This window comes from Hesperophylax consimilis, chromosome 19, assembly GCF_061612785.1.
Source record: "Hesperophylax consimilis isolate HC1 chromosome 19, BYU_Hcon_1.0, whole genome shotgun sequence".
Taxonomy (NCBI): Eukaryota; Metazoa; Arthropoda; class Insecta; order Trichoptera; family Limnephilidae; genus Hesperophylax; species Hesperophylax consimilis.
Window position 1 is genome coordinate 30,738,178 of NC_142854.1, and position 25,320 is coordinate 30,763,497.

The 25,320-nt window shown below is 35.1% G+C and overlaps 1 protein-coding gene across 1 annotated transcript; it reads right to left on the reverse strand.

Annotated features, from left to right (window-relative positions):
- Positions 1-1,333: 1,333 nt before the first annotated feature.
- LOC149415127 (zinc finger CCCH-type with G patch domain-containing protein) lies at positions 1,334-24,851 on the reverse strand. The gene is made up of 10 exons (XM_089643550.1): positions 24,677-24,851; positions 24,286-24,561; positions 19,529-19,642; positions 18,636-18,776; positions 10,536-10,630; positions 8,602-8,716; positions 8,142-8,313; positions 7,287-7,456; positions 5,237-5,407; positions 1,334-1,803 (listed from the first exon to the last, which is right to left on the reverse strand). The coding sequence occupies exons 1-10, from the start codon at positions 24,722-24,724 to the stop codon at positions 1,339-1,341; spliced, it is 1,767 nt and encodes a 588-aa protein (XP_089499676.1). The 5' UTR covers positions 24,725-24,851; the 3' UTR covers positions 1,334-1,338.
- Positions 24,852-25,320: the final 469 nt, after the last annotated feature.

Consider the following 25,320-nt stretch of genomic DNA (forward strand, 5'->3'; position numbering starts at 1 on the left):
TGTACGCCTCAGATGTATGGGCCCGATACCAGCAAAAATACATTGAGAAATCAGAACAGATTCAAAAAAATTCCTTATATCGCATATGAGAATGCGCGGAGAATACCTGCGATTCATGTCAGCACAGATAAAGAGCACCCTGTGAAGCTCACGTTACCAAATAATATTTTATAAAAAAAAAAACAATTCTAGTGTATCATTAAAAAATTAATATCCTTGAACTGAATCCAAATTTTTCTAATATACAATACACAGTGTTAATCTCAAGTGACCTCCCAGCTAAGTATGATCCTGTATATTATCTGCCTGTACAGAATATAAATAAATAATGATACAGGGTGTCCATTATAAAGTGCGCTAACTTTGTGGGTGAATCTACATGAATAAAAGTTTTAAAAAATATTGAAAATAAACATTGGAATTTCGAAAAGTCATTTATCTTTTTTACTTCTACCATCATGTGGAATCACCTCCCAAAGTTAGCGCGCTTTATCCTCGGACACCCTGTATATGTGCATTCTAATGCAGCATCACATTCATTGACCAATGTAAGTATAGTTTTGTATGAGTGATCTGTTAGCAATCAGTTCATAAGCTACAGGATTTTCCAATAAGAGGTGTTATTTTGAATAGCCCGCTATTTCGGTAGATGTTACTTTTGAAGCTGTCATTTTTTTGACATTTGACAAGTAGAAACTACGCCATTAATAAAAATGGAACGATACACGCTTCAACAACGCATTGAAATTATTAAAATTCACTTGAGTGAATCAAATGCAAATCATCTTGAGTGATGAGGCCCATTTCCACCTCGGTGGCTTCATCGACAAGCAAAATTGTCGCATCTGGGGCTCGGAAAACCCAAGAGTTATTGTTGAAAAGCCTCTCTATCCTCAACGTGTGACTGTTTGGTGCGGTTTATGGTCCAGCGGAGTCGTTGGACCTTACTTTTTCGAAAATGAGGCTGGAGCAACAGTTATGGCGAATGGATTGCGCTATCGAGAGATGATTAAAGATTTTTTATGGCCAGAATTGGATGGTATTGATCTGGACAATGTTTACTTTCAACAAGACGGCGCTACTAGCCACACAAGCAACGAAACCATTGATCTTTTACGATTGAATATCAAAATAACACCTCTTATTGGAAAACCCTGTAGTTTGTCTAGTCTGTAGTTAGAAATATATTACTTGTACAGGACGCTTGAGGTGATTTTTCACTAAAACCAAAGTGCAGAGTATAAGACAGTCTATCTTCTCTGCCTACCCATCCAGAACTTAGCATTTAATTAGTTAGTGAAATAAAAACAACAACTTTTTAATCTAATATATATTTATTTAAAATACAGTCATTTTTTTCTTATCTTTTCTAACGCTCTGTTCATTGCTGACACTCCGCTGTCTGATCTTCAAATCCTCGACTTCTCTCGACTTGGAAGCCAGCTGCATCATTAGACTTCTATGGATAGCGCTTCCGACAGAATTCCGCGACAGCGAAACCTTCAACTTGGAAACATCTTTATCCAAGCGTTTGATATCTTCGGAAATATTAAAATATTCAATGTTAAGATTTTTACAAGTTGAAGATTTCACGTCTGACGGTTTGTCCGCCTTGTTTTTTCTGATTTGGAAGGAATTTTCAATGCCGTCGTTGGCACCGTTTTGTTTGGACGTGCTTTGCGAAGAGAATACGTCGTTGAGCACGTTAAACACGTTGTGCGTTTCGCGTTCTTTGGCGCGTTCGTATGCCTTTTTTTCACGTTCTTCTTGTCTCTTTTGGAGTCTTTGAAGTTTTTTCTCCACCTGAAAACAAATTATTATGTTAGCAGGGCAGTTTGCTCTACATAAGCATTGGAAACACAGCTTGCTTATCGCTAGCAAAGATAAACCATTATGCATAATTTATGTGCAAACCAGAAACCAAAACCATGCACTTGGTAGCCCTGGTTGCATTTAATGTCTTTCTAGGAGTTCGTTCGATTGCGGTGAAGATTTTGCTGTACAATATTTTTACATGAATATTGAGCACTTTTAAAATTCCTTCAGTTACAGCACGGCAATGGCACAAATTAAACAAAAAAGGTACATGCTTTATCACAATAATGCTGTAGCTCTCTTTTACAGATATCCAGAATAAGTTTTTTTTCCGCAAATAGCCGAGACATAAAACTTTTTCGCATTAATGATTCAATTATACAACCACACAATTCACTATTATCATTTAGAACACGTTGGCGAAGTATCCATCTTATTTTGGGTATTCATTTTTATTTATTTAAATTATGATTAAAAAGTAAATCGCAGGTTAATAATATTCAATAAGAATTCGACTTCAGTATTCAAGTTCAAAGCAAACTGTCAAAGCAGCGCGCACATACAATCCAATGGATTAGTAATAGATAGAGATGGCAAAATTTCGTTTTAACTAAAAACGCGAAAAAATATTTATGGTTCGAAAATAGGGCATTTATAAGTTTTCTTTGCGTTTCAAGGCATTTGAAAGTGTTTCCTGTGATTTCTATTTCGCGAATTAATGCGAAAAACGTGATTTTGGCCGTATTTCAGCTAAATTATTCTATTTAGCGAAATAGGCGCGAATTTCCCGAAAATACCGGGTATTGACTGACAGGCGTACGAGAATGAAGGAGCCCACTATTGAAACGTGCGCAATGCTATCATTCAATCAGTAAAGTGCCACATCCATTGTTACCTGTATTTACCTGTATTTCAAATATGCCTACTTTATTTCATTTTTGGAAGCCTTTCCTACCTCTTTTTACAATTCTGTTACTATTTTATGTGTAAATATTTAATATTTTTAATTAATACTGTACGCTGAATTTAAACGCTTTCCGAGAATATAGCGTATTTCAGAAGTCAAAGAACCATACAAATTGGAGAAGCTGATACAGTAATATTTAGTCCAGTACAACTAAAGAAGAATTGAGAAAAATGCATAAGGAAGGTAGTTTCATGTGAATGTGCAGGGAAAAGTATTATGCCTACGTTATTTCATTTAAAGCCTTTCCTATGATTTTTTATAATTTTGTTACTATTTTATGTGTAAATATTTAATATTTTTGTACTGTAGGCTAAAATAGCTTTTTGACATTACACAATTTGTGCGAAATAAATGACGCCTATTGGTGTTAATCGCAATCTGCATTTGTTGTGTTTTTGTTCGACCCGTACTTAGAGTTTCCTTCCTTATTAATTTAATATTAAAATTAATTATTTATAATCTTTCCCATGGAAATACTTGCAAATGAAGGTTAAACATATATTTTACCAAAAATACTTAAAATATGCGCTAAAAACATTCAGGAAATACATTTTTTTCTATTTTGCTACAAAACGCTAAATTATGCTTCAAAATGCTATAAAACGCTAAATATCCAATTGTTAATGCTAAAAAATCTGAAAATTAATGCGAAATTTTGCCATCTCTAGTAATAGAGTATACGATTCTGTGCATTATACATATGAGCATTAAAGACGGTTTTTGTACGTTGGATGCTGTCATTAATATTGTATAAAGTTGACGAAGATATTGGCTTGCGGGTTTCGTTCTAACGTACGTTCTAGCATTCTTGTATGATTTTTTACAGCGCTGTTTTGTAAAAAATATCACATTAAGGTCGCTGTAGAAATATTAAAATATTTATATTGGAGTATTGCTGTTTACGGCTAGAAGTCCAAATCTTTTTACTGTAAAATGCAAGGGATGCGGAGCATCCACGACATGTATGGACGGACCGCGCCTGGTACATATATCAGCTTCCCCCAAAGGAAAAATGCAATCAATATCGTACATCTCCTTCCCACATATCAAAGAAATTAAACACCGCTGTCATTGCCGTGCTGTTGCAGTAAGAATTTTAAGCGCCCATTGTATTGGAGTGTTTTAACCGTCAAACGTGTTAGTGTAACTATACATGATTTTAAAATACTGGGTAATGATATTTTTTTTTATTTATTTTTTTATTGAATAAATAGTTAATACATATCAACAAACAAGTCCTGCTAAGCCAATTGAATTGGCTTGTCAACAGGTGCTCAAATTTTAGTTACATATACATTTTATAAGTTATAATTTACATCTTATATCGCAGAATCAACATTTTTTAATACAATTTTTCATACGTATCAAAGTAAATTCTAAATAAATTCTAAGTAAATTTTGTCTGATTTTTGTCCAATTTTCACCACATATTTAACCTTATTCATAGACTTACATTGCTTTATAGTGTCAGGTAATAAATTAAATATCTTCGGTATGTTGTATTCAAACGTTCTCTGTCCATATTTATTATTAAATTTCGGAAATATTAACCCGTCATTGCGCGTGAATCTAGTACTGTATTTATGTTCTAATTTTTCTTTATGCTGCGGGGTAAATATATGCTGAATTATGATTTTTTGCAATAGAATAGCCTTAACAGGTAAAATTTTGGCACTCTGAAACAGCAAGAAGACAGAAAAGGAAGCTAATAAACCTTTGAAATTCTTACCTCAGGTCGTGTACCTAGGTAACTTGTGATAATTGTAATATTTAAACATAGGATTCATATCAAAAGGCAAATTTGCAATCAATTAAATTTACAAATTTGATATAGGTATATTGCGAAAAAGTTTTAAAAACATGAAAAAAAAACAACCTACAATCTATGCTCAAAAGGGCTCTATCAGGGTTAACACGAAATAACAAACGGGATAGATACTTCAGGTTCCTTCTCGAATGTTAGATGTGGTGTTTCGACAGTCATTATTCCAGGCTTTGACAAATGATCTTGGCAATCCGCGATCAAAGATTAAGGCAGTGAATTGGCCTTTGTTCAAGCCAGAACCACTTCACGGGAATGCTGCATGACCAAAACAGCATGGGCATTATCAAAATCCCGATTTCACCAAAATGTTGATTGATCAACCAATATGATTATCCAATCAAATCGGGTAGAATTTGCCTCACCGGGCTAAGAGATACTCCAATTACTTCGGATTAGCATTGTCCTCCACTTTTAAAATTACATCTTGTACGTTCTTCGATTTGTCAGCAACACACGAGGTGAGAGCTCCTCTTTCCTTCCGTTAAAATCATAGACAACATCGGTATATCAGTGCATAGGCATCAAAGACAAATTAATGATTGGCAATGTAGGTACCCTTTATAGGAACAGTATTAACCAGATCTTACCCATATTATCCTTGGTCTTGAGGAATATAATCTAGCAATTACCTTAAGTGGGTCATCAGCCTTGGAGTGTTCCCTCAGGGTCATGCAGTGGTCCAGCGAACGTCCGGGTAGCGAGGGTCGGCAGGGGACGGGCTGGAGGCGCCCCGTCCCGCTTGGCCCCAGCCCCGTGCCCTGCACGTAGCCCATCTGCTGCATCAGCTTGGAGCCGATACCCTGACAAAATATTACAAGACGTTCATCAATTAACCGCTCAGACTAATTTGTCCGCTTGAGAAATATGATCTAAACTGTACATTAGAAAGATAAAACACCGTGCTTTATATTCAAATCTAGAAGTCAACCACCGAACAATTAAAATCTACACCTCTATAACTAAGATATATTCAATTTATTTGAATTTTATTGCATTTATTTTATTACATTGAATTATATTGTTATACATATCTCTAGTTAGAAGCATAATTGTATACAACTCAGTAGTTTGGTCTCCCTCTAACAAAATTCACATCAATAACATTGAGCGAATACAAAAAAATTTCTACGTTTTATAAATTTTAAATAAAATATCCCACTAGAAGACTTACAATATAATTTCTTATTAAATACTCTAAAAATACACACATTGGAAGACAGGCGTAAAAACTTATTCTAAACTCTAAATTCCACTGTTGCGAACTTCTGCAAATCATAAACTTACGAATGCTTACAATAACAACACGACAAGATACACTATTCCACTGCAACACACATAAGCGCAATTACATTGCGAACTCCCCAATACAACGGTTTCACACTATGAGAAACAAATACTTAAGTGATGTCGATATATTTAATATTAACTTGCGAATTTTGTGGATCACGTAAAAGACTTATTTCAACACTATTCCTAAATGGAAGTTATATTTTTGTAACACTTCGACGTTGTGACAAAATAGCCACAGGTCTGAGGTAGGCAGAGAGAATGGACCACTTCACAACTCTGTCATGACACACAGTTCTTGCTTTATTCACTTTCATACATATGTACCACCCAACTCTAACTCTGACTGTTAACATAGCCCGACTCAAAGTATATATTTAGCTCACTAGATCGTGCAAATAAAAAATAAAAATGATGTGAATAATGTGCAAGAGTCCCAAGTGCTCCCAACCGCATAGAGCAAGTGAGACTATGGCATCCTAAATTGTGGTATGTTGTGGGGCTGAAGGTAGTGGAGGGAAGAAGCTGGGAAAGAGAAAGGTGGGAAAATCTGGTCACCAAACACGGCTAAAGCCGTTTCAATCAATGTTTCAATTCTGAATGGTGATCTTTCACCAGGGCTGTACTGAGTATCTTCCAAAATGAACCATTTTTATTTATTTATTATACAGGGTGTATCGGCACGTACCCGACAAACTTTAACCAGCTATTCCTTAGCACATTTGGAGTAAAAAATGTTATGGGCACTTCGCTGTCCGGTAACATTTTTTTTCCATTAAAAACAAAAAATAAATAAAAAATCCACACTCCGTCACTGTCATTTGCATTGTTTCTCGTGTTCAACAGCTGTTATTAGCAAGTGTGTCAAAAAGTGTCCTCGCTCTTTCGTACACACTAAATAATAATAGTTAAAAATGAGACGAATGGTGCTGTGCCATTTCGTTGTGATTGTAAAAGCGCGCCAACGTAGGTACGTACGTACATTATTCAACGAAACTCAAACAAAATATTTCCAGACGGGTTTTCAAACTTTGACAAAGGATAAAACATTGGTGACATGTGGTGAAAATATGAATAATAAATTTTATATTAAAAAAAAAATGTTACCAGACAGCAAAGTGCCCATAACATTTTTTACTCCAAATGTGCCAATATGTGGAATGTGGAATAGCTGGTTAAAGTTTGTCGGGTACGTGCCGATACACCCTGTATATGCATTCAAAATTTTTAAAAAACAGTTTTCAGTTTTTGGATACGTTCAAAGATATTCCATTTATTTGGATTTTATTGCAAAGCGGAAATACTCTGAACTTCTGACAGAATATACCAGAGGACTCAAGAGTTAATTATATATTATGTTCTGTTTTTTAAATCTCTAATAAGATACCTTACTTTGGTATGTCTCTCCCAGTCTCCGAGTGCGACGGAGCCAGGATCTTGCAGCAGACTATACTCCACCAGAGCGGAGCTGGGCTGCGGCCGGGAGGGTCCAGCCACCTCCTCGTGAGTCGGAGCGTCGCTCCACGATGATTCCGTATCGGTGTCGGAATCATCAGATTTATCTGTGAAAACAAAGAAAACTAGGGTTACGCTTACATAATAGAGAAGCAATCAAGTCAGTGCATATGTACGTACTACCGGCAGCAAAATCTTTGCGAAACATCACTGAGAAACAGCTTTTGGTGTTGATTACGTTTACTTATTGGTTTTACCAGAAAGACAACACATTGATTGAATTTGAAAATTCAAAAAGTTTTACAACGATTTATTTTTAATGGTTCCTGTCAACAAGTTCACGTTTCGATGTTTAATATTTATATGCCGCAGACTGAACAGACTGAGAGATTGGTGAATTCTGGGCAAATCAGTTCCAATTTTGAAAAAGGCAATAAAAAAATTTATTATATCAAACTTTATTGTTTGTCTGAATTCTTCAAACTATCTAAATTCAAAGGAAAAATTCTAGAGTTCATTGAACCGGAGTAACAGACAGACGGAGTCACAACCGAAACTAGTGTTTTTAATTATGTATATTAAAAATTAACTTTTTTTCAATTTCGTCCAAAGTAAAATAATAAGTATTAAACATGCTGTATACAAGCAATGCATTTGTGTTTGTGTCAAATTTAGCAGCGATACCTATAGTAGTCGTTGAAAAATTGTCTGGTTATTTGTAACCTAACAAAATATGTGTTTCTTTAAAAATAAAAAAATAAACAGAAACAGAAGGTAGTAAATAGCCCGTACCTGTCAGAGGAAACAACTGGCTGAAGTCCACCTCATGATAGCTCTTCCCCTTGCCCTTCATGCCGCTCTCGTGTTCTAGTTGCACCTCGCAACGCGCACCTTGCGTGTCCACGCTCTTCACCACAGCGCGATGCCACAGGCGGTACTTTTCTTGCGCCTTACTGCTGCCGGCCTGTAAGGATTACAGTAAAGAAAACACTCCTACCAAATGAGATGCATACTCTTTTACTCTTTTTATTTATGGGTGTGCATACTTAAAAGAATTCATAATCTGCTCTTTCATAGATGGCACTAATTTAATAATTTAAGGAAAAAACAGTTTTTTGCATGTTATGCTTTAAAATATTGACATGAATACAAACTCAGTTAGTGATTGAATCCAATCATATCAAACGTAGAAGCATGATATAAATTCAATAAAATTATATCAGGCTTCTTGAAGATACAAGATGATACAAACCTCGTCCGTTGGGTTAAGTTTAGCCAAGACTCTGCAGCCAGTCTTCAGGAGTGTGAAGTTGGGTTCAACCGCCTCGCTCAGGGCAGACAGGTGCACCACCTCTCCGTGAGAAAACCTACAATCAGTTGTGCCAACTTTCATAACCTTCGGGAAATTAACATCTTAACCGATCGTGTCCGCTTCTTTACCGGTAGCCTGACAAAATTTGAATTCTTTGAAATCTCTGAAATTTCTTTCAACGTGTTCAAACCATCTAAGCGTTCCTTTCTTAAATTTGTTCTTACGCTTACATCTGCCTTGCATTATTTCCGCAAATTCACATTTTTAATAGTCTTTTACGTGGTTTTGGCACACATATATAACAATTCAACAGAAGCAATCTTCCGAACAGGCCTTCCATTGATATGCTTGGTGTAACTATAAGTGACCAGCTCAGGTACGGGGGCTCCATCGAAGCCAGAGTAAAGCTGGCCTCTCAGAAGCTGGGCGTACTGTACAGGGCCCGCAGATACTTTAATAGTACACAACTGATGACCCTGTACAAATCGCAAGTGCGCCCTACTGTCGAATTTGGCAGCCATCTCTGGTCCGGAGCCCCTAAATACCTGAAAAAAACCCTTGACTCTGTGCAGAAACGGGCGGTCCGTTTGATAGATTCTCCAATATTAATAAACGGACTGCAATCTTTAGAGCACAGGCGTCAGGTAGGTATGCTGTCCTTGTTCTATCGGTATTACAATGAAAGATGCTCTGAGGAACTAGCGTCATTGATCCCTTCGGCACCGGAGCGTAGTCGGGATACACGCCAAACGCGCGCCCAACATTTGTACACGGTTGACATTTGTCACATGAGAACGGGTCGCTTCTACGATTTGGTTCTTAAGTTCAACAGCTCGGCTGTGGAACGAACTGCCGGCCTCTGTGTTTCCTCCCTCCTACAACATGGGACTCTTCAAGACCCATGTTCACTCCTTCCTCTCCACAAAAAGACCCTCCACACAGCATCCCCAAAGATGACATAGGCCCTGAGGGAAATTATTTTCTTCAGGGCCTCCTGTGTGGAGTTAATATAAAAAAAAAATAAAAAAAAATTTAATCATTGGAAAAATTTGGGAGATATATCTCTCAGCCTGACACGGTCTCCAAACTATCTCATTTTGTATTATGATGAGAAATATAATTTAAACAATGATAGAAAGAGAGAATACTGCGCTTTCAGTGTGCATACAAAAATTTACCGTAAACGCTTCCCAAAATTTTTAAATAATTCCATGAAAAACCGTTTAGCAATTGAAAAATATTTGTCTAGGTTTGCCAATTTTTTAATAAATACTTTTTATATAGAATGACAATAGTGAAGTGACAGTAACTTTTATAATATTTTTATTTAGTTAAATATTGTTTTTAAGTTATGTGTAAAGCAGTAATTACACAATATAAACCATGGGTAAGCGACTTTATCGAAATTTTAACCTACGTTTGTGTTCAAAATTTTAATATCTTTAATTGCATGTGCCGAATTGTAACTTGTAACTTTATTTTACATGACTTGTAAAATCTGAAGGAATCTTTAAACTGCGTTCGAAAATAGTATTTTATTTTTAAAAATGATCCAAAAACATCGAATTTATCTGGAATCAAATGTATTGTGAAAATATTTTCCGCGTAACCTACATTCTGACAGTTTACATAAGAGATTTCAAAACGTCAGAGGTTGTAGGTGTTAATGTAGTACAGAGGAAAGATCGATGCAATTTTTGTGAGTTTTGTATAAAATTAATTTGGACTGGAAGATATAAACGAAACAACGGGAAAACATTTATTAGAGTAACGATCGATCGATTTGATAGATTTGGACTTTTATGATTGCCGTTATAAATATTTTATAATTTACGAATACAAGAAACATAATAAAGGAATTATATCGTACTCGCCTGCATTGATTGTCCTCAAACTTGCAATCCCCGTCCAAGTAGAAAGGACACGGAACCATTTCCACGTGCGTAGGGTTTGTGAACATCACTCGCACCTGACCAAATCAAAATTAAATGTTAAGTCCCAGGAATGATTTAAAATTTTCACCGGCTTGATTTTGATTTTTTTCTATTACTGTATTATTTTTGGATCAATTAGATACCATTTTTATTTTTTTTATTTTTATTTTATTGATTTATTGTGAAAAACAGTATATTCCATTTACATTTCACAAATAACAGTTTATAAATTACAGTTTATAAGAAGTCAGTACATACATTTATTTGCATGGGTAAATACATCAATACTATCTGATTAACCCTTTTGCTGCCCGAATGTAAACACAGATAGATACTCTCACGCCAAGGGTTTTTAGAATTTTTTATATTGCCTCATTATTTATTATCCTCAGCACTTAGAGATTGTAAATCATTACCAAAACAAAAAAAACTTGTTTACGTTACACTCTTGAAAAGTCTAAGCAAGATATCTTTATGAATTGATGCATTATTTGACGAATAAAAACTATCTATGAAACATCAACAAACTTCGACCCGCCGCCATTATCAAATCAGTAATCTCACCAACACATACAGACATACTATAGTAATATCAGTACTCACGTCTCTGTAGTGGGACCACTGCGACGGCTCACCATTTCACACGATTCACTTGTGATAATATTATTGTTTAAGCTTCATTATTTATTCAACTTTTATTTACAGTTTCTTATCGTATTATTTATGTTAATAGTTTTTATTCGAATGGTAGACTTTAAAACAGGGATGAATACACAATGCCACATTACACTGGGAACACATATATCGAGCCATTTTTCTGCGGCTTTGTTTAAGTTTTGTATTCGCACAAACATGGCAGGCTCTGTATGGCTTGGATTGTTTTGATGTTGCCGGTATTGGCTCAGGCATATGGTTTACAACTTCTTTTGAAAGCAGACGTAATGGTGTGTCATGATGAGACGAATGAGGAGTTGAGTCGATTTGATTTTTTTTGTGGTGTTTTGCGATTAATTGTCTTATCACACATAACTGATAATCGGGGAAGCTCATACCTGAATTTTTTATGCTATTGTGTACAATAAAAGAATTTAACAGATATAAATCAATAATATGGAAAAAAAGCTTTTTATACCACTTAATGGACTTTCGCAAGCAACTTACTCCAGTTAACATCATGTCTGCCTTATCCACTAAACCCATATGCTTATTGTAATCCTGAATGCAATTGGGTTTGCATATTGTTTGTCCCGTTCTTAAATTTGTTTTTCCCGTTGGGGAAATAGTGTGGTCGTGTAAAGAGCTGAGCATGTATATTTCCCTCTTATCATGCCATTTTAGAGCCATCAATGGCCCGCAGCTCTTTGTTACCATTTCCCCCTTCTTCAGTTTGTCAAATTTTGGCATGTATTTCCTATTTTTTCGCACCGTTCCGCAAGCATTGGTTTTATTTTCATGCAGGTATTTAAATAGTGTAGGACTGGTATACCAGTTATCAACATAAAGTTTGTGTCCCTTATCTAGATAATCTCTAAGTAGAGTTGTCACAACAGCTCCCGAGGCGCCTATACATTGATTATCAGTGACGTCGGTTCCATCACCACAGTAAACAATGAAATCTAAAACATAACCCGTCAGTACATCACACAAAACAAACATTTTTATCCCAAACCGGTGGCGTTTGGAAGGAATAAATTGTTTAAATTTTAATCGTCCTTTAAAAACAACCATGCTCTCGTCGATGCAAAGATTTTCAAAGGGAGTAAAAGTTTCTTTAAATATCTTACGAGTCGGATTAACGAGTAATCTTATTTTGTGCAATTTGTCGCCAGGAATTTGTGTATCGTGGTCAGAAATATGTAACATGCTCAGTAATATTTGATACCTATTTCTGGGCATCGTTTTACCAAAAATGGCACTCGTAAGAAGAGGATCTGTCGACCAATGCTCTTCTATTGAATGATGTTTATTTCGTGTCATCAGCATTGATATGGCAAAAAATACATACATCTCACTAATTGAAGTATCAACCCATTTACGAAGCCTTGATTGTTCAGACACAACTTTTTTCTGTATTGTTGCTGCGTAATATTTATTAGTTTGAGATACAATATCAGTCATAATATTTGTATTTAAAAAATGCTCAAAAAAATTCACTTCCTCGGAATTTTCCGACAAAAGAGGAGAAGAGTTTACGCCAGAAGGGAAATCATCGAAGTCGTGAATAATCGGAACAAAATGATCCGATGTCCAAGTGTTCATGTCAAAACCAGTCTGACTTGATGTGCTGGGTTCGTCCAAGAGTTGATCATTAGATTCAACAATATTTTCAGCGTGTACTCCTTCATTTATACTGCTTACTTCACTGGCGGAATCACACTCACTGTCACTAAATTCACAGTCAGAGTCAAGATCGAGACAATATTCTCTTATTTGGTCATCAGACAAGTCACGTCGAGCCATGATGGAGGGTTACACAAAATAAAATATTAGGAAAAACGACAAATTAACACAATAATTAGTTTCCAAACACAGATAATTAAAATAAAATTTATATTAATATTTTTCACTCGAAAGGCGGATATAACAACTTATTTCATTTAAAATAAGAAAACATGTTGATTAACACAAATGTTATTTGCACTAAAAATATTACTAGTTAATAAAAACAATTTGTTAAAATAATAACGTTAGAACCATGATTCGTTGCAGATTCTAAGTATTCGCGAACCGTCGAGATAAGAAGGAACCACGTGAAGCACTAACACAGCTACGCGCGCGCGGGGAATTCAAACACTGGCAGGGGAAATATTGTAGTCTCCAGTTTGACGAGGTCTTTTATTATATAAACAAAATCATTTGTCACATCTGTGTAGAGATGTCGCTAGATAAAAGTTCAAATTATTTTTTAAGCCCGAGTTTTGCGCCATCTATACAGAAAGTTCCGAGATATCGCAAGTTGAAATTAAAATCATGTATGTTTGCGCGTGGCAGCGAGAGCTCGGAATCTTGAATCAAACATAGATGCGCACGGCAGCCTCCGGGTTAACCAGATTTGTTAAATAGTATGCTTATTGCCGTCTTAAATTCTCTTTGGTTCAAATTGAAAATGTCAATCACCGAAGAAATGTGATTTAACAAAGTAGTTATTTTTTTTTTTTTTTTATTGTTGATACATTTTTTTTTACAATATTTCATATTTCAATTCAGTAATGTTGGCCTCACTGGGTTGTTTACCCGTGCTGAGGCCCCCATTTTATAATTTAAGAATTTATACATTTAAAAATAAAAGAAAAACAACATTAAAATAAAGATAAATTTAAAATAAAAAAAAAGATTAAAATTTAAAATATAATTATAACACTAAAAGAAAAATATCAAAAGAGAATGTAAATCGGCATTTATAATGATATATGTGTTTGTGCGTGTTGCGTGTTTTATATATTTTTTTGTGTTGCGTGTATATGTTTTATTCTTTTATGTTATAGTATTTTGGTAATATTGTCTTTTTGTTCTTTAATCCATTTTTTTATTTTGTTAAAATTTTGTTTTTATTCTCCCCAAAGGCATGATCATTGGTAGGTTGGTCCTGCCCCTTGGAAAAATAAATAATCTGTGCTGTCTAGCTCTGATGAAATTATCAGGGACATAAAAAGAAATTCGTTCCAGAATATCTGGATTGCAAATGTGCCCATTTAGCAGCTTGTGCGCCACTAACACCATTGCAATATTAATGCCACCTGTGAAGGTTAGGTTATGGTATTTATGAAAGGTTCTCGCCTCTGCTATTTGTTTGTATTTAAATCATGTCGGCAAGGACAATTCTTGTTTTGCGGCCTTTTAAATTTGAAGTTTGTCAACTGTCTTTGTCATATAAAAGGTTTGGTTTCATTAAAAACGCTCTCTTGCTCAAAAACAATCAAAGGTTTCACCTTTCCTAAAGAATCACAGGAACTGGCCTGTATTAGAGTATTTTACTGTGAAAAGTGCCTAGTCATATAATGTGAAAGTGTATATTCGTTGTGAATAAAATAATTCAGTTTGCTCTCAACAATAACGGAGTTTAATTAAAGGGACCCTAATTTATAACAATTACCATTACTAAATTTAGATTATTATGCCGTGTTGCGCTTCCTACTTCTACAGCCAACGTTTCCGGATAGCAGTACAGTGTACATCCAACATACAGTGTATAGGGTGCGGCAAAACACAGTTGCAGTTTTGAAGCGTTATTAAAAAAAAAAAAAAACAGCATGTCTTACAGAAATGGGGTTTATTTTATTTAATTTTGCCACAATTTGGCACAGACTTTTTGACTGGTATAGCGGCGATTTCCTCCCGAATTTGATCCATCCAAGGTGCGAGGCTGATGTTTAAAACATTTTCCTTCAGGTAGCCCCACAGGAAGAAGTCGCTAATTGCAGCCGAAAGGCCCGCTGGGTGGCAACGAAAGAATGGCCATTTTGAAACATGCGGACGGCGAAGCCCCAGTGTTTGTCCGGACCAAACCATGGTAACGACTGAAAAATGCACAACCCTCCCGACATAATGAGATCCCTCCCAGGTACCTGCCCCCACCACATGGGATGTACCGGCCCTTTAAAACTGCACTCTCTGTATTGCGCCACCTAGTCGTAATGTAACGCTGCACTGTGTTTCGTTTCATACAGCTAGACGGAAAAAAGTCACTTTGGAATTCTTGAAAAATGACGTCATGGGGGTATTAACAGGTAGTTAGTGTGACAAATGCTTTTGTAATTGGGGTAATTAATGCACGGGTTGACTCACACCAGAGCCCCAAAGTTAGGTAAATTAATTAATGAATTATCAGTTGCTTTTATTCGTATCTTGTCGCGCGAGCTGTAAGGTTGTTTATGTGTATAAAATAATGTGTTTTGGTTCTAAAAAAAAATGGAAACTACTTTGGAAGGTATGTAGTATGTTGTAATTGTAAAATTTTAATATAGAACATTACAGTTTTTTTAAAAAATAATGTTTAACTTGTGTATTTTTTTGTGGTTTAAAAATATTCAATTTCTAACTTCTCGAGAATTTTTTTCGGATAAAGTATCAATAAGGTTCCGTGATATTTTTTTTGTAGATTGAACAATTCATTTTCTATTCAAATCAGTTACGATATTTTTGCTCATTAATGCTCACCAATCATAATTTGTCATTTCACAGGCACCACATACCAGATTTCCAGGCAGGAATTGTTCGAGACGTGGAGAAGTTTACCCAAGAAAGAAAGGTTTTAGGGAATATATAATCATATTTTAAGTAAATTTAAACGTCAAAATTTCAGTGCAAGCAGTGAAAAAAATTTGAAAAGCCAAGTACAGTTAATATCTTTGAATATAACCAAAAAGTGGATCGCAGCTTCTCGGATTTAATAAATTTTAGAATTAACATTGAAGATGTAGATTTGAATGTAAAATTTTAAATGTTATTAACTATGGTAGATGGCAAAATTTGCAATGTAATGATTGGAAACAAGTCGACTATGTCGTGTTATATTTGTGGTGCCAAACCCAGTGAAATGAATACTACGGTTATCAATAGAGTTCCACGACAAGAATTTTATTCCTTCGGCTTATCTACATTGCATGCCTGGATAAAAACTTTTGAATGTTTTTTGCATATCGCTTACCGAATACAACTCTGGCAAGTCAGAGGGGATGCAAATAAACTAATTTTAAGGACTAGGAAAAAAGAATTACAGGAACGGCTTAAAAGTGAAATGGGATTAATTGTAGATAAGCCAAAACCTGGGTTTGACAACACAAACACTGGTTTTTTCGAGAGCACTAAAAAGGTGCCGAGATAACGGGTGTAGATGCGGGGCTCATCAAGAGGTTTTGCATAATTTTGAGTACAATAGCTTCTGGGTATAGCATTAACATCGAACATTTTGAACAGTATGTGCATGACACTAAGGAGTTATATCTTAACCTATATGATTGGTATACCATGCCAACAACTGTTCATAAACTATTATACCATTCATTTGATTTGATTAGTTCGTGCATTCTACCTATTGGGCAGCTGTCAGAAGAGGCGCGAAATAAAGACTGTAGAAGATTTAGGTAATTGCACACCAGAAAAATCGACCGAACATCAACAAACAGAGATATGTTAACCATGCTATTAATTACATCAGATCCAATAATAAATAGTTTTAGAGAGGTTCCAAGAAAAAAATCGAGCTCACTTCCCTCTGAAGTGTTAAATTTACTTGTTCCACCCAATTCCGAGTCAAGAACACAATGTTTGCGATCTGATGACTCCTCTGAACATTATTCTGATGACTCCTCTGAACATTATTCTGATGATTCCTCTGAACATAACTCAGATAGCATCTAGTTTCAATAAGCATTATGTTTAAGCACTTTCTCACAAATCTATTGGTTCTGTACTCTGTCTTAAAAAAATTAAAGATGTTTATGTGCAGTTCATTTCTCTCGCCGCAAATGACTCAGATAGCACATTATTAGATAAGTAATAATTTTTTGTTTCGTTACTGTTCTTGCATAACTTTTGATATTATTATTTTATTTTCTGACTGTACTTTCTGCAACTAATGCTTGTTTTTATTAAGTTCTGTTGCTAAATATGACTAAAATTGTTTTCCTAGATTAGTAATAATGATTGTTTTGATTATTTTTTATTATTTATTTATACTTTCGCAATTGTTTCGTGATTTGTATTATATTTTTTGACTGTGCTTTTACATATTTATTATTCTCAAAATAGACATATTTTTAACTTTTTAAATTTTTTTTCTTTAAAAACCTCAAATACGGTATTAACCCCTCCGACATTTCGCGAACTTGAAGCTAAGATGTCTTAACCGAAATGTCAATTTCACGAAAACGTTGTCTTATTACCGCCTCACAATCAAAGCTCTATAAATGAAACATTACTGAACGGAGCCGAATAGTAAAAACTGTTTTAGAAAGGTTACAAAATAGGCTTTCAAATTGTTGTATCATAAATAAATATTAACATTTGTAAATATTTAAATTTAGAATGGAAACATGAAAAATAGGTTAAAAATGACTCACGTCATGTTTTTAGGTGAAAATGGTACTAAAATCACAGATTATGTAAACAAAAATATTTATTCTATTGTATATATGTGTAATAAACACTTTTATCACCTCATTTTTTTATCATTTCATATAAAAATATTTTATAAAAATTTAATATGTGAAGCGCGCGGCGCTACCGGCAGACATTTTGCGCGGATAAAAATTTTGTGTCAATTATGCGACTGTCAGCAGATTCCTGTTTTGTATTTCCATAGACAACTTGGTAGTGATGTGTAGCTTGATCTATAATCGACCTTTTAGTTTTTGTTTGAGGGATGTAACTAAAATAATAACGGAGTAAGAACGATTTCTATGGAGAGACACGCGTTGACGTGTAAACACGCTTATTGTACTTGACTGCTGTCGTATTTTTAACGCATATATCTGCTTACGTTGCTGAGGGGTTAATACTGTTATTAATTATTTCAAAGATTTTTTTTCGATTTTTTTTTAGAAAAAAATTAAATTAATCACTTTCAACCCAAATTTTCAATACATTCAGATTAAATACTCCCCACAAGAGGGTTCCAAACACTTTATAATTATAAAAGAGTTTTTTCCGTCTAGCTTGTATGAAACGAAACACTGTGCGCTGTCTGAAATGATGGCTAAAAAACGAAGAATCTCAACACGGGATAATAACCCAAGCAAATAATCACATCCAAGGTTTACAACGTATGACATCATCGCTGTGCTATTTTGTTCACGGTTGACAGTTGGCTGTGTAACTATTGGCGGCATCTGTGTTTCATTCCTCCTATAACATGAGTTTCTTTAAGACTCATATTCACTCCTTCCTCTCCTCAAAAAAAATCCTCCACAAAGCATCCTCAAAGATGAGATTATAGTGAGAAAATATTGCCTGTGCAATTATGGTGGAGTTAGCTATTGGAAGATTGAATCTGTGACGTCTGGGTGGGATAGCGGCACGTTTGTTTGCACGGCTACTAACCTTGATGTCGTAGAAGTTGGTGTTATCCTCGTCATCTCTAACCACGGAGCAGACCATTGCGTTATGAAGACTGGGCGCTCCGCCCCACTTGTGACTGTACATGGTGGAGCATTTCATGCCTTCAAGCGAAGCCAGTTCTTCCTAGAAAAATCAATTAATTTATTTACAGATCAGATTTAGCTGATGGAGATATTGAAAGAAGGATAAATGCAGGAATCTCCATTAATGGAGAACTGAACGCGGTTGGCGCTAACAAACAATTGTCCAGATAGCAGTCCACCATTGAGTGCTGGTACCTACACTAATGGCAGTGAGCCAGAGTAAGGAAGAAAGTAGACAGAATGCTGTAGAAATGAGATTCCTGAGGCATTTGTACAGTAAAACCATGAATGATCATGGAGATATGAAGATTTTCAAAGGATGTAAGCGTAACAAGTAAAATTAAGAAAGGGACGCTTAGATGGTTTGGGCATGCAGAGCGAATGTACAAAGAAAGGAGTGTAAGGAGAATATATTATGCGAATGTGAACCGCAGAAGAAATCAAGTGAACCAAATATTGGAGTATTGGGCCATGTCAAGAGTCAGAATAACAGAAGAGTATGTGTGTGAATGAAGCTGGAAATGTGTTCCAAGACCGAGTTGTTTGGCGGTCCGTCTTCTCTGTCTACTCCTGCGAGAAACGACGAAAAAGTCAATGAAGACAATCCCTTATAAGTGAGGTTATACAACAATACTTAGATTCACCAAAAATCGTTCTCGTCGCAGCATTAAAAACTGACTGGATTCTATTGATTTGTTTCTGAGGTAGGCCGGCATAAGCACTATTGCAATAATAGTCCATACGTATAATAAACGGGAAGTTATTTCTGTAGAAAGAAAACTTCATACTTACGTCAATATTAGAGTCAACGTTGGTCTCATTTTGTTTAACATCTTCTTCTTCCTGATTTTCCTCCTTGTCGCTTTCTTCTTTATCATCATAAGCACCAGACTTGGCCATTTCAGACTAGAAATTGAAATATACATACAAAAGGTAAATTATGATAATACAGTCGAACTTGGTTATAACGATCACAGTTATAGCGAGTTCACGGCTATAATGAGCAATTACAAGACGATATTTTGGTTCAGGCTTATCTTCATATAGTTGTTGACTGTTATAACGAGGTCGATACACTGATTTACCGAACAAATAATTTTGTCAACACAATTTCTGAATACATTGTTACGTAACAGATCTCTCAAACACATTTAAAAACCACGCGAAATAATATTCAATGCAGAACTAGGCGACGCAGAACGGTGCGCATGCAACCCTGAATTCATGGAACATCTCATGTAAGCGTACACCAAACCTTTGCCCATTCTGTACCTTCTTAAAAGCCTGTCACAGACGTCTGCCAGACGAAACCAAAATGAGAGATAGATTTGTTTATTTATTTATCTATCAATATAAAGTTTTTTACTTGTATTTATCGACATCTGTCTCACTAGGGTACACCTGTGTCGAGACAGACGTATTCAGATACTTAAAGAATATTTACATGCATAACTAAATCAAAATACATATTGCAAGGTTGTATACACTTTAAACTATGGAGTAGGTACAGGTACGACAATATTATAAATATATATGAAAAATAAATGCATTTAGTTGGAGGACGTAGTTACAAAGGGATTTTTATAAAATTATTGATTCTAATATTTTATTTTGTATTTGAATTGTTGTTATTGTTTACGTGTAATTTGGTTTACAGATGTTTGCGATAGTGGGGCGCCCAATGCGTGTTATCGGTTTCTTTATTTCATGTTTGAATTTGGTTATTGACTCTGTTTGTCTAATCGTGGCTGATAGTGTATTGTATAGATTACAAGCTGTGTATTTAAAATGTCTTTGCCCAAAGGTGGTTCTAGCAAAAGGAGTTTGGAGAAGTTCTTTATTTTTGGCTCGGGTATTGTGTATTGTTTGAGTTGGTTTGTATAGTGTTTTGCTGTTTTGGTGTAAATTAATCAAGATGGATCTTGCAAAGAGCTGTTTTATGTCCATAACGTTGATAGCATTGAAGATAGTATCAGTGTTGGTAGAAAGAGGAAGTTTGAGAATTATTTTTATGATTAATTTTTGTGCTTTAATAATGTTAAATTCAATCAGTCAGGATTAATTTTTGGATGTATAGTATGTGCCCCTTTTGTGTTTTACTATGTGTGTGCTTGTTTAACTGTAAATACACTCATGAATCGTTCCATTAGCGTTTCATTTGACGAGAGAGTGGAGTTAAATTGTTGAATCTGTTCCCCGTGTAAAGGCCTTCCATTGATATGCTTGGTATAACTATAAGTGACCAGCTCAGGTACGGGGGCTCCATCGAAGCCAGAGTAAAGCTGGCCTCTCAGAAGCTGGGCGTACTGTACAGGGCCCGCAGATACTTTAATAGTACACAACTGCTGACCCTGTACAAATCGCAAGTGCGCCCTACTGTCGAATTTGGCAGCCATCTCTGGTCCGGAGCCCCTAAATACCTGAAAAAAACCCTCGACTCTGTGCAAAAACGGGCGGTCCGTTTAATAGATTCCCCAATCTTAACAAACGGACTGCAATCTTTAGAGCACAGGCGTTACAACATGAATGGTACAACACGTTGGGTCTGAAAAAATAGTTGAGAATTATTCAAGAATTTCCTGTGTAAGATTATTGGCTATGTGAACCATTGCTATCCATCGGGTACAATGTAAAATTGATTAATTAATTAAAATTTATTGATATTTTTCTTGGAAGCCTCGAACCAGGTGATGATAGTTATAATGCGTTGATTGTTTTGAAGAGGAAGTTTAGCAAATTTCGGTCCCCTCGTGCTTGTTATAACCGAGTTTGACTGTATATGTACATTATTTTTATGTGACACCTCACAACAGCGGCTCTGTCTGTACAGTGTAATGACAGGGGAACTATAGCGCCCCCCCCGGTTGGGCAGCGTTGTGAGACGAGTGAAGGTAGGGGCTGTATAAATGGGTATATTAATTCCTTGAAGGAGGAAAAATAGATCCCAATAACTAATTCCACATTCGAGCAGATTTACATGAAGCTAGTCGAAGAAACGACCCGTTTTCATGAAGCCAACAGGTTTTCGGCTCCTGTTCGTCGAGTTTCATGCACGTGCACCAGCTCACAGGGAATCAATGCTGCTAACTCCTTAGAGCAGGCTCCATTGAAATACCCATAGAACAGACTCAGCATGCCTACATTGCGTCTGTGTATTATAGATGGCAATCAGACAAAGCACCCTCCTTTGCATAGATTCAAGTAGGTTTATCACATATTTTGTGTGTTCGTTGAGTTTCGCACACGTGCAACAGTCTCGTTTGAGCAGGCTCCATTGAAATACCTATAGAACAGACTCGGAATGTCTATATTGCGTCTGTGTATTAAAGATGGCAATCAGACGAACCCAATCTCATTTCACAGAATCAAGTAGGTTTATCAAGTATTTTGGGGCTCCAGCCCAGAGGTGGCTCCTAAATTCAATTATTGGTCGTAATTGAGATTTTTATAGGGTTAGCAGCTGGTCACTATTGAAGAGTCCGCAAGCTCAATATGTTACACTTGTAAAAGTTATGACCAAATATTAATTTCAATGCATGTTTTTCCAACTCCCCCAAAAATTTTGCCCTGAGAAAGACATGGCATGATCAGGAGAAACAGATACTTGAGTCAGGTCATGCAAAGAGTATGTATGAGATTATGTATGACTGTAAATGGAGCAAGGTGTGTGCCAAGACAGAGTACGTTGTGAGGCTGTCTATTTTCTCTGCCTACCACTGCGGAAAGGCCGCAATCTTTACGGTAGATATATAGAAATAGGAACACACTACTTACATAGAAAAAACACTTTGTATGAGTTAGATAATAACGAGAACTAAGTATTTCAGTTTCATAAAATGGAAAATATTTGATTTTAGTAGTTATTTTTTTAAAATTAAAATCGATTTTTCACTTATTGAGTATTGCGGCCATTGTTATTGATGTTAAGGCGATGCACTATGTCATGTAATATTTTAAATTTAGCCGCTATCAATAACAACCCTTACGTAGATGGTGATAAGGTTTAAATTACCGCTTAACACCATCCACCTGTTTTGATTTATGCAAGAAAAAAACATGGCCAAAAAGTGCCTATTATTTTATTTTGTGGATGTTCAGGCACAAATATTTAAATTTTTTTCGATCATTTTATAAATAACTTAATTTGTCACATTATACAATAAAATCATGACCGAAAATGGGTTCGTAAGTAGGAAATTTTGAACTTTTAAGCAGTTTTCAATGGCCTTATACATTATTTTTTTCTGGGCTTATAAAAAGACTTATGTAAAAAATACTCGATTGTTTCACAGGCCAAGATGTATTTTACTCGCAGTAGTTAATTAAAGCATTTGAAACATTTCTAGGCGACCAATTTTCAAACCAAAAACACATGATTTTTCACTACTACGTATGGCATCGCCTTAAAGTAAACACAGTTTCTTAGTTCTTAGTTTGGGTTTAATTAAAAAATAAGATTAAAAAAAACATATGGTAAAGTTGTCGAATTCTGCTGCAGGCTCTTTAAAAAAACAAAACTTGATTTCAACTTAAATATCTAATTGAGACAACTATTTAAGGCGATGCCATACGTAGTAATGCAAAATCATGTGTTTTTGATTTGAAAATTTGGTCGCCTAGAAATGTTTCAGATGCTTTAATTAAATACTGCGAGTAGAATACATCTTGGCTTTTGAAATAATCGAGTATTTTTTAGATAAGTCTTTTTATAAGCCCAGAAAAAAATAATGTATAAGTCCTAGGAAAACTGCTTTAAAGTTCAAAATCTCCTACTTACGAACCCATTTTAGGCTATGATTTTATTGTATAATGTGGAAAATTAAGTTATTTATAAAATGATCGGAAAAAAATATATATTTATGCCTGAACAACCACAAAATAAAATAAAAGGCACTTTTTGGACATGTTTTTTTCTTGCATAAATCAAAACAGGCGGATGGTGTTAAGTGGGAATTTAAACCTTATCGCCATCTACGTAAGGGTTGTTATTGATAGCAGCTCAATTTAAAATATTACACGACAGAGTGCATCGCCTTAAGTCTGGAGTTTAAGTAAACATGCACAAAATAGGTTTTTAGGGTGTTAGTTTGGATTATTTTAATAATTTATGAATATGACTACCACAACACGGGCATTATTAGTCTAGTGTGATAATCAAAAGAAAATGGACTGCATCATTGTGTAAATATTTATTAAAAATAAAAAAATTTCCTAACCTTCAAACTTTGATTGAGAAAAAATGGAACTTGAATACAATTACCATCTCCCAACACATAGATAGTTATTTCTTGTAGTAATTAAGTTGAAACAAAGTTCTATTTATATTTTTTTGCGTAAAGCGTGGAATTCGACAAGTTTATCAAAATTATTTTAATATTATTATGTCAAAACATGGCGTGAAGAAAAGATGTCAAATTATTCGTATTTAAAAAAAAATAGCAATTAAAATGCATTATTTTCCATTTCCGGAAACTGAAATACTGACTTAAATTTTTATCTAACTGATAGAGAGGTTTTTTTTAATATCTTTAGTTAGCATAAAAACTCACCATAAATAAGGCATATTCGTCATCTAAAGGGTTACTAGCTTTGATTTCCACTTCTCTTTGAGAATGCTTATCATTAGTTGAACACCCATTGTGGTTATGGGTCTTCTGGAACCCCTCGCTAGTTACATCTAAGGTTTTCTGTTGCTTTCCTCTAACAGTTTCCAAGCTTTCCAAAGTTAAATCTATCAACTGCTGAATGTCGGATTTTAAGCTATAAAGCGAGTCGTATTCGTCTCCATTCGGCGTTATTTTTAATGCTTCGTTAATTTGTGATAGCTGCAAGAAAGAAAATCAATTAAAGCAGTGCAAAAACTGGGTCAATATCAATACCGGTGCAGCATACTATTAGGCATCTGCGATTGCAATCGAATGGGTTTGGTAAATGAATTACCTGCGATCTGTATTGATCCAGTGACGATTCTAGAGTATCAGTATCCATTTTAGTTAAGCCAAATGAATAACTGATACGAGAATGGGTTTTTAATGCATTTCGGCAGTAAACAAAACTGACGTTTTCACAGAAAGTCGCATCTGTCAAATTAACAAATTATTGCAAAGCAAATCGTAGGCAGGGTTGCCGATGCGTGTGTTCTGAAATACCTACAATAGGTGCTCAAAATCCCCAAATTATAACAAAATAACAATTCCCCGCAATTTCCCCACAAGTTCTATAATAAAAAAGATTATATATTAAATGTATTATTTTATCTTATATTGTAGATTATATTTTCATATTATAAAATGAAGGCCTCAGCACGGGCAAGCCACCCAGTGAGGCCAACATTACTGGAAAACTTTGAAATGTAAAAAAAATATTGTACCAAATAAAAAAAAAATATTAATTACACCTCCGAAATTTCAATTTTCAATCTTCAATTTCATCTCCAGTTCAAATCGCAGCGTGCGTAAGTAAATTTTTCATATCATTAATTTGTAACAATTATTTTATAAGCAATAATTTTTAGCCTGAAACACTCATCCACATTGAAAATGCCAATACAATGCCTTTCTCATATAAAATAAAGTTGGTTGTTT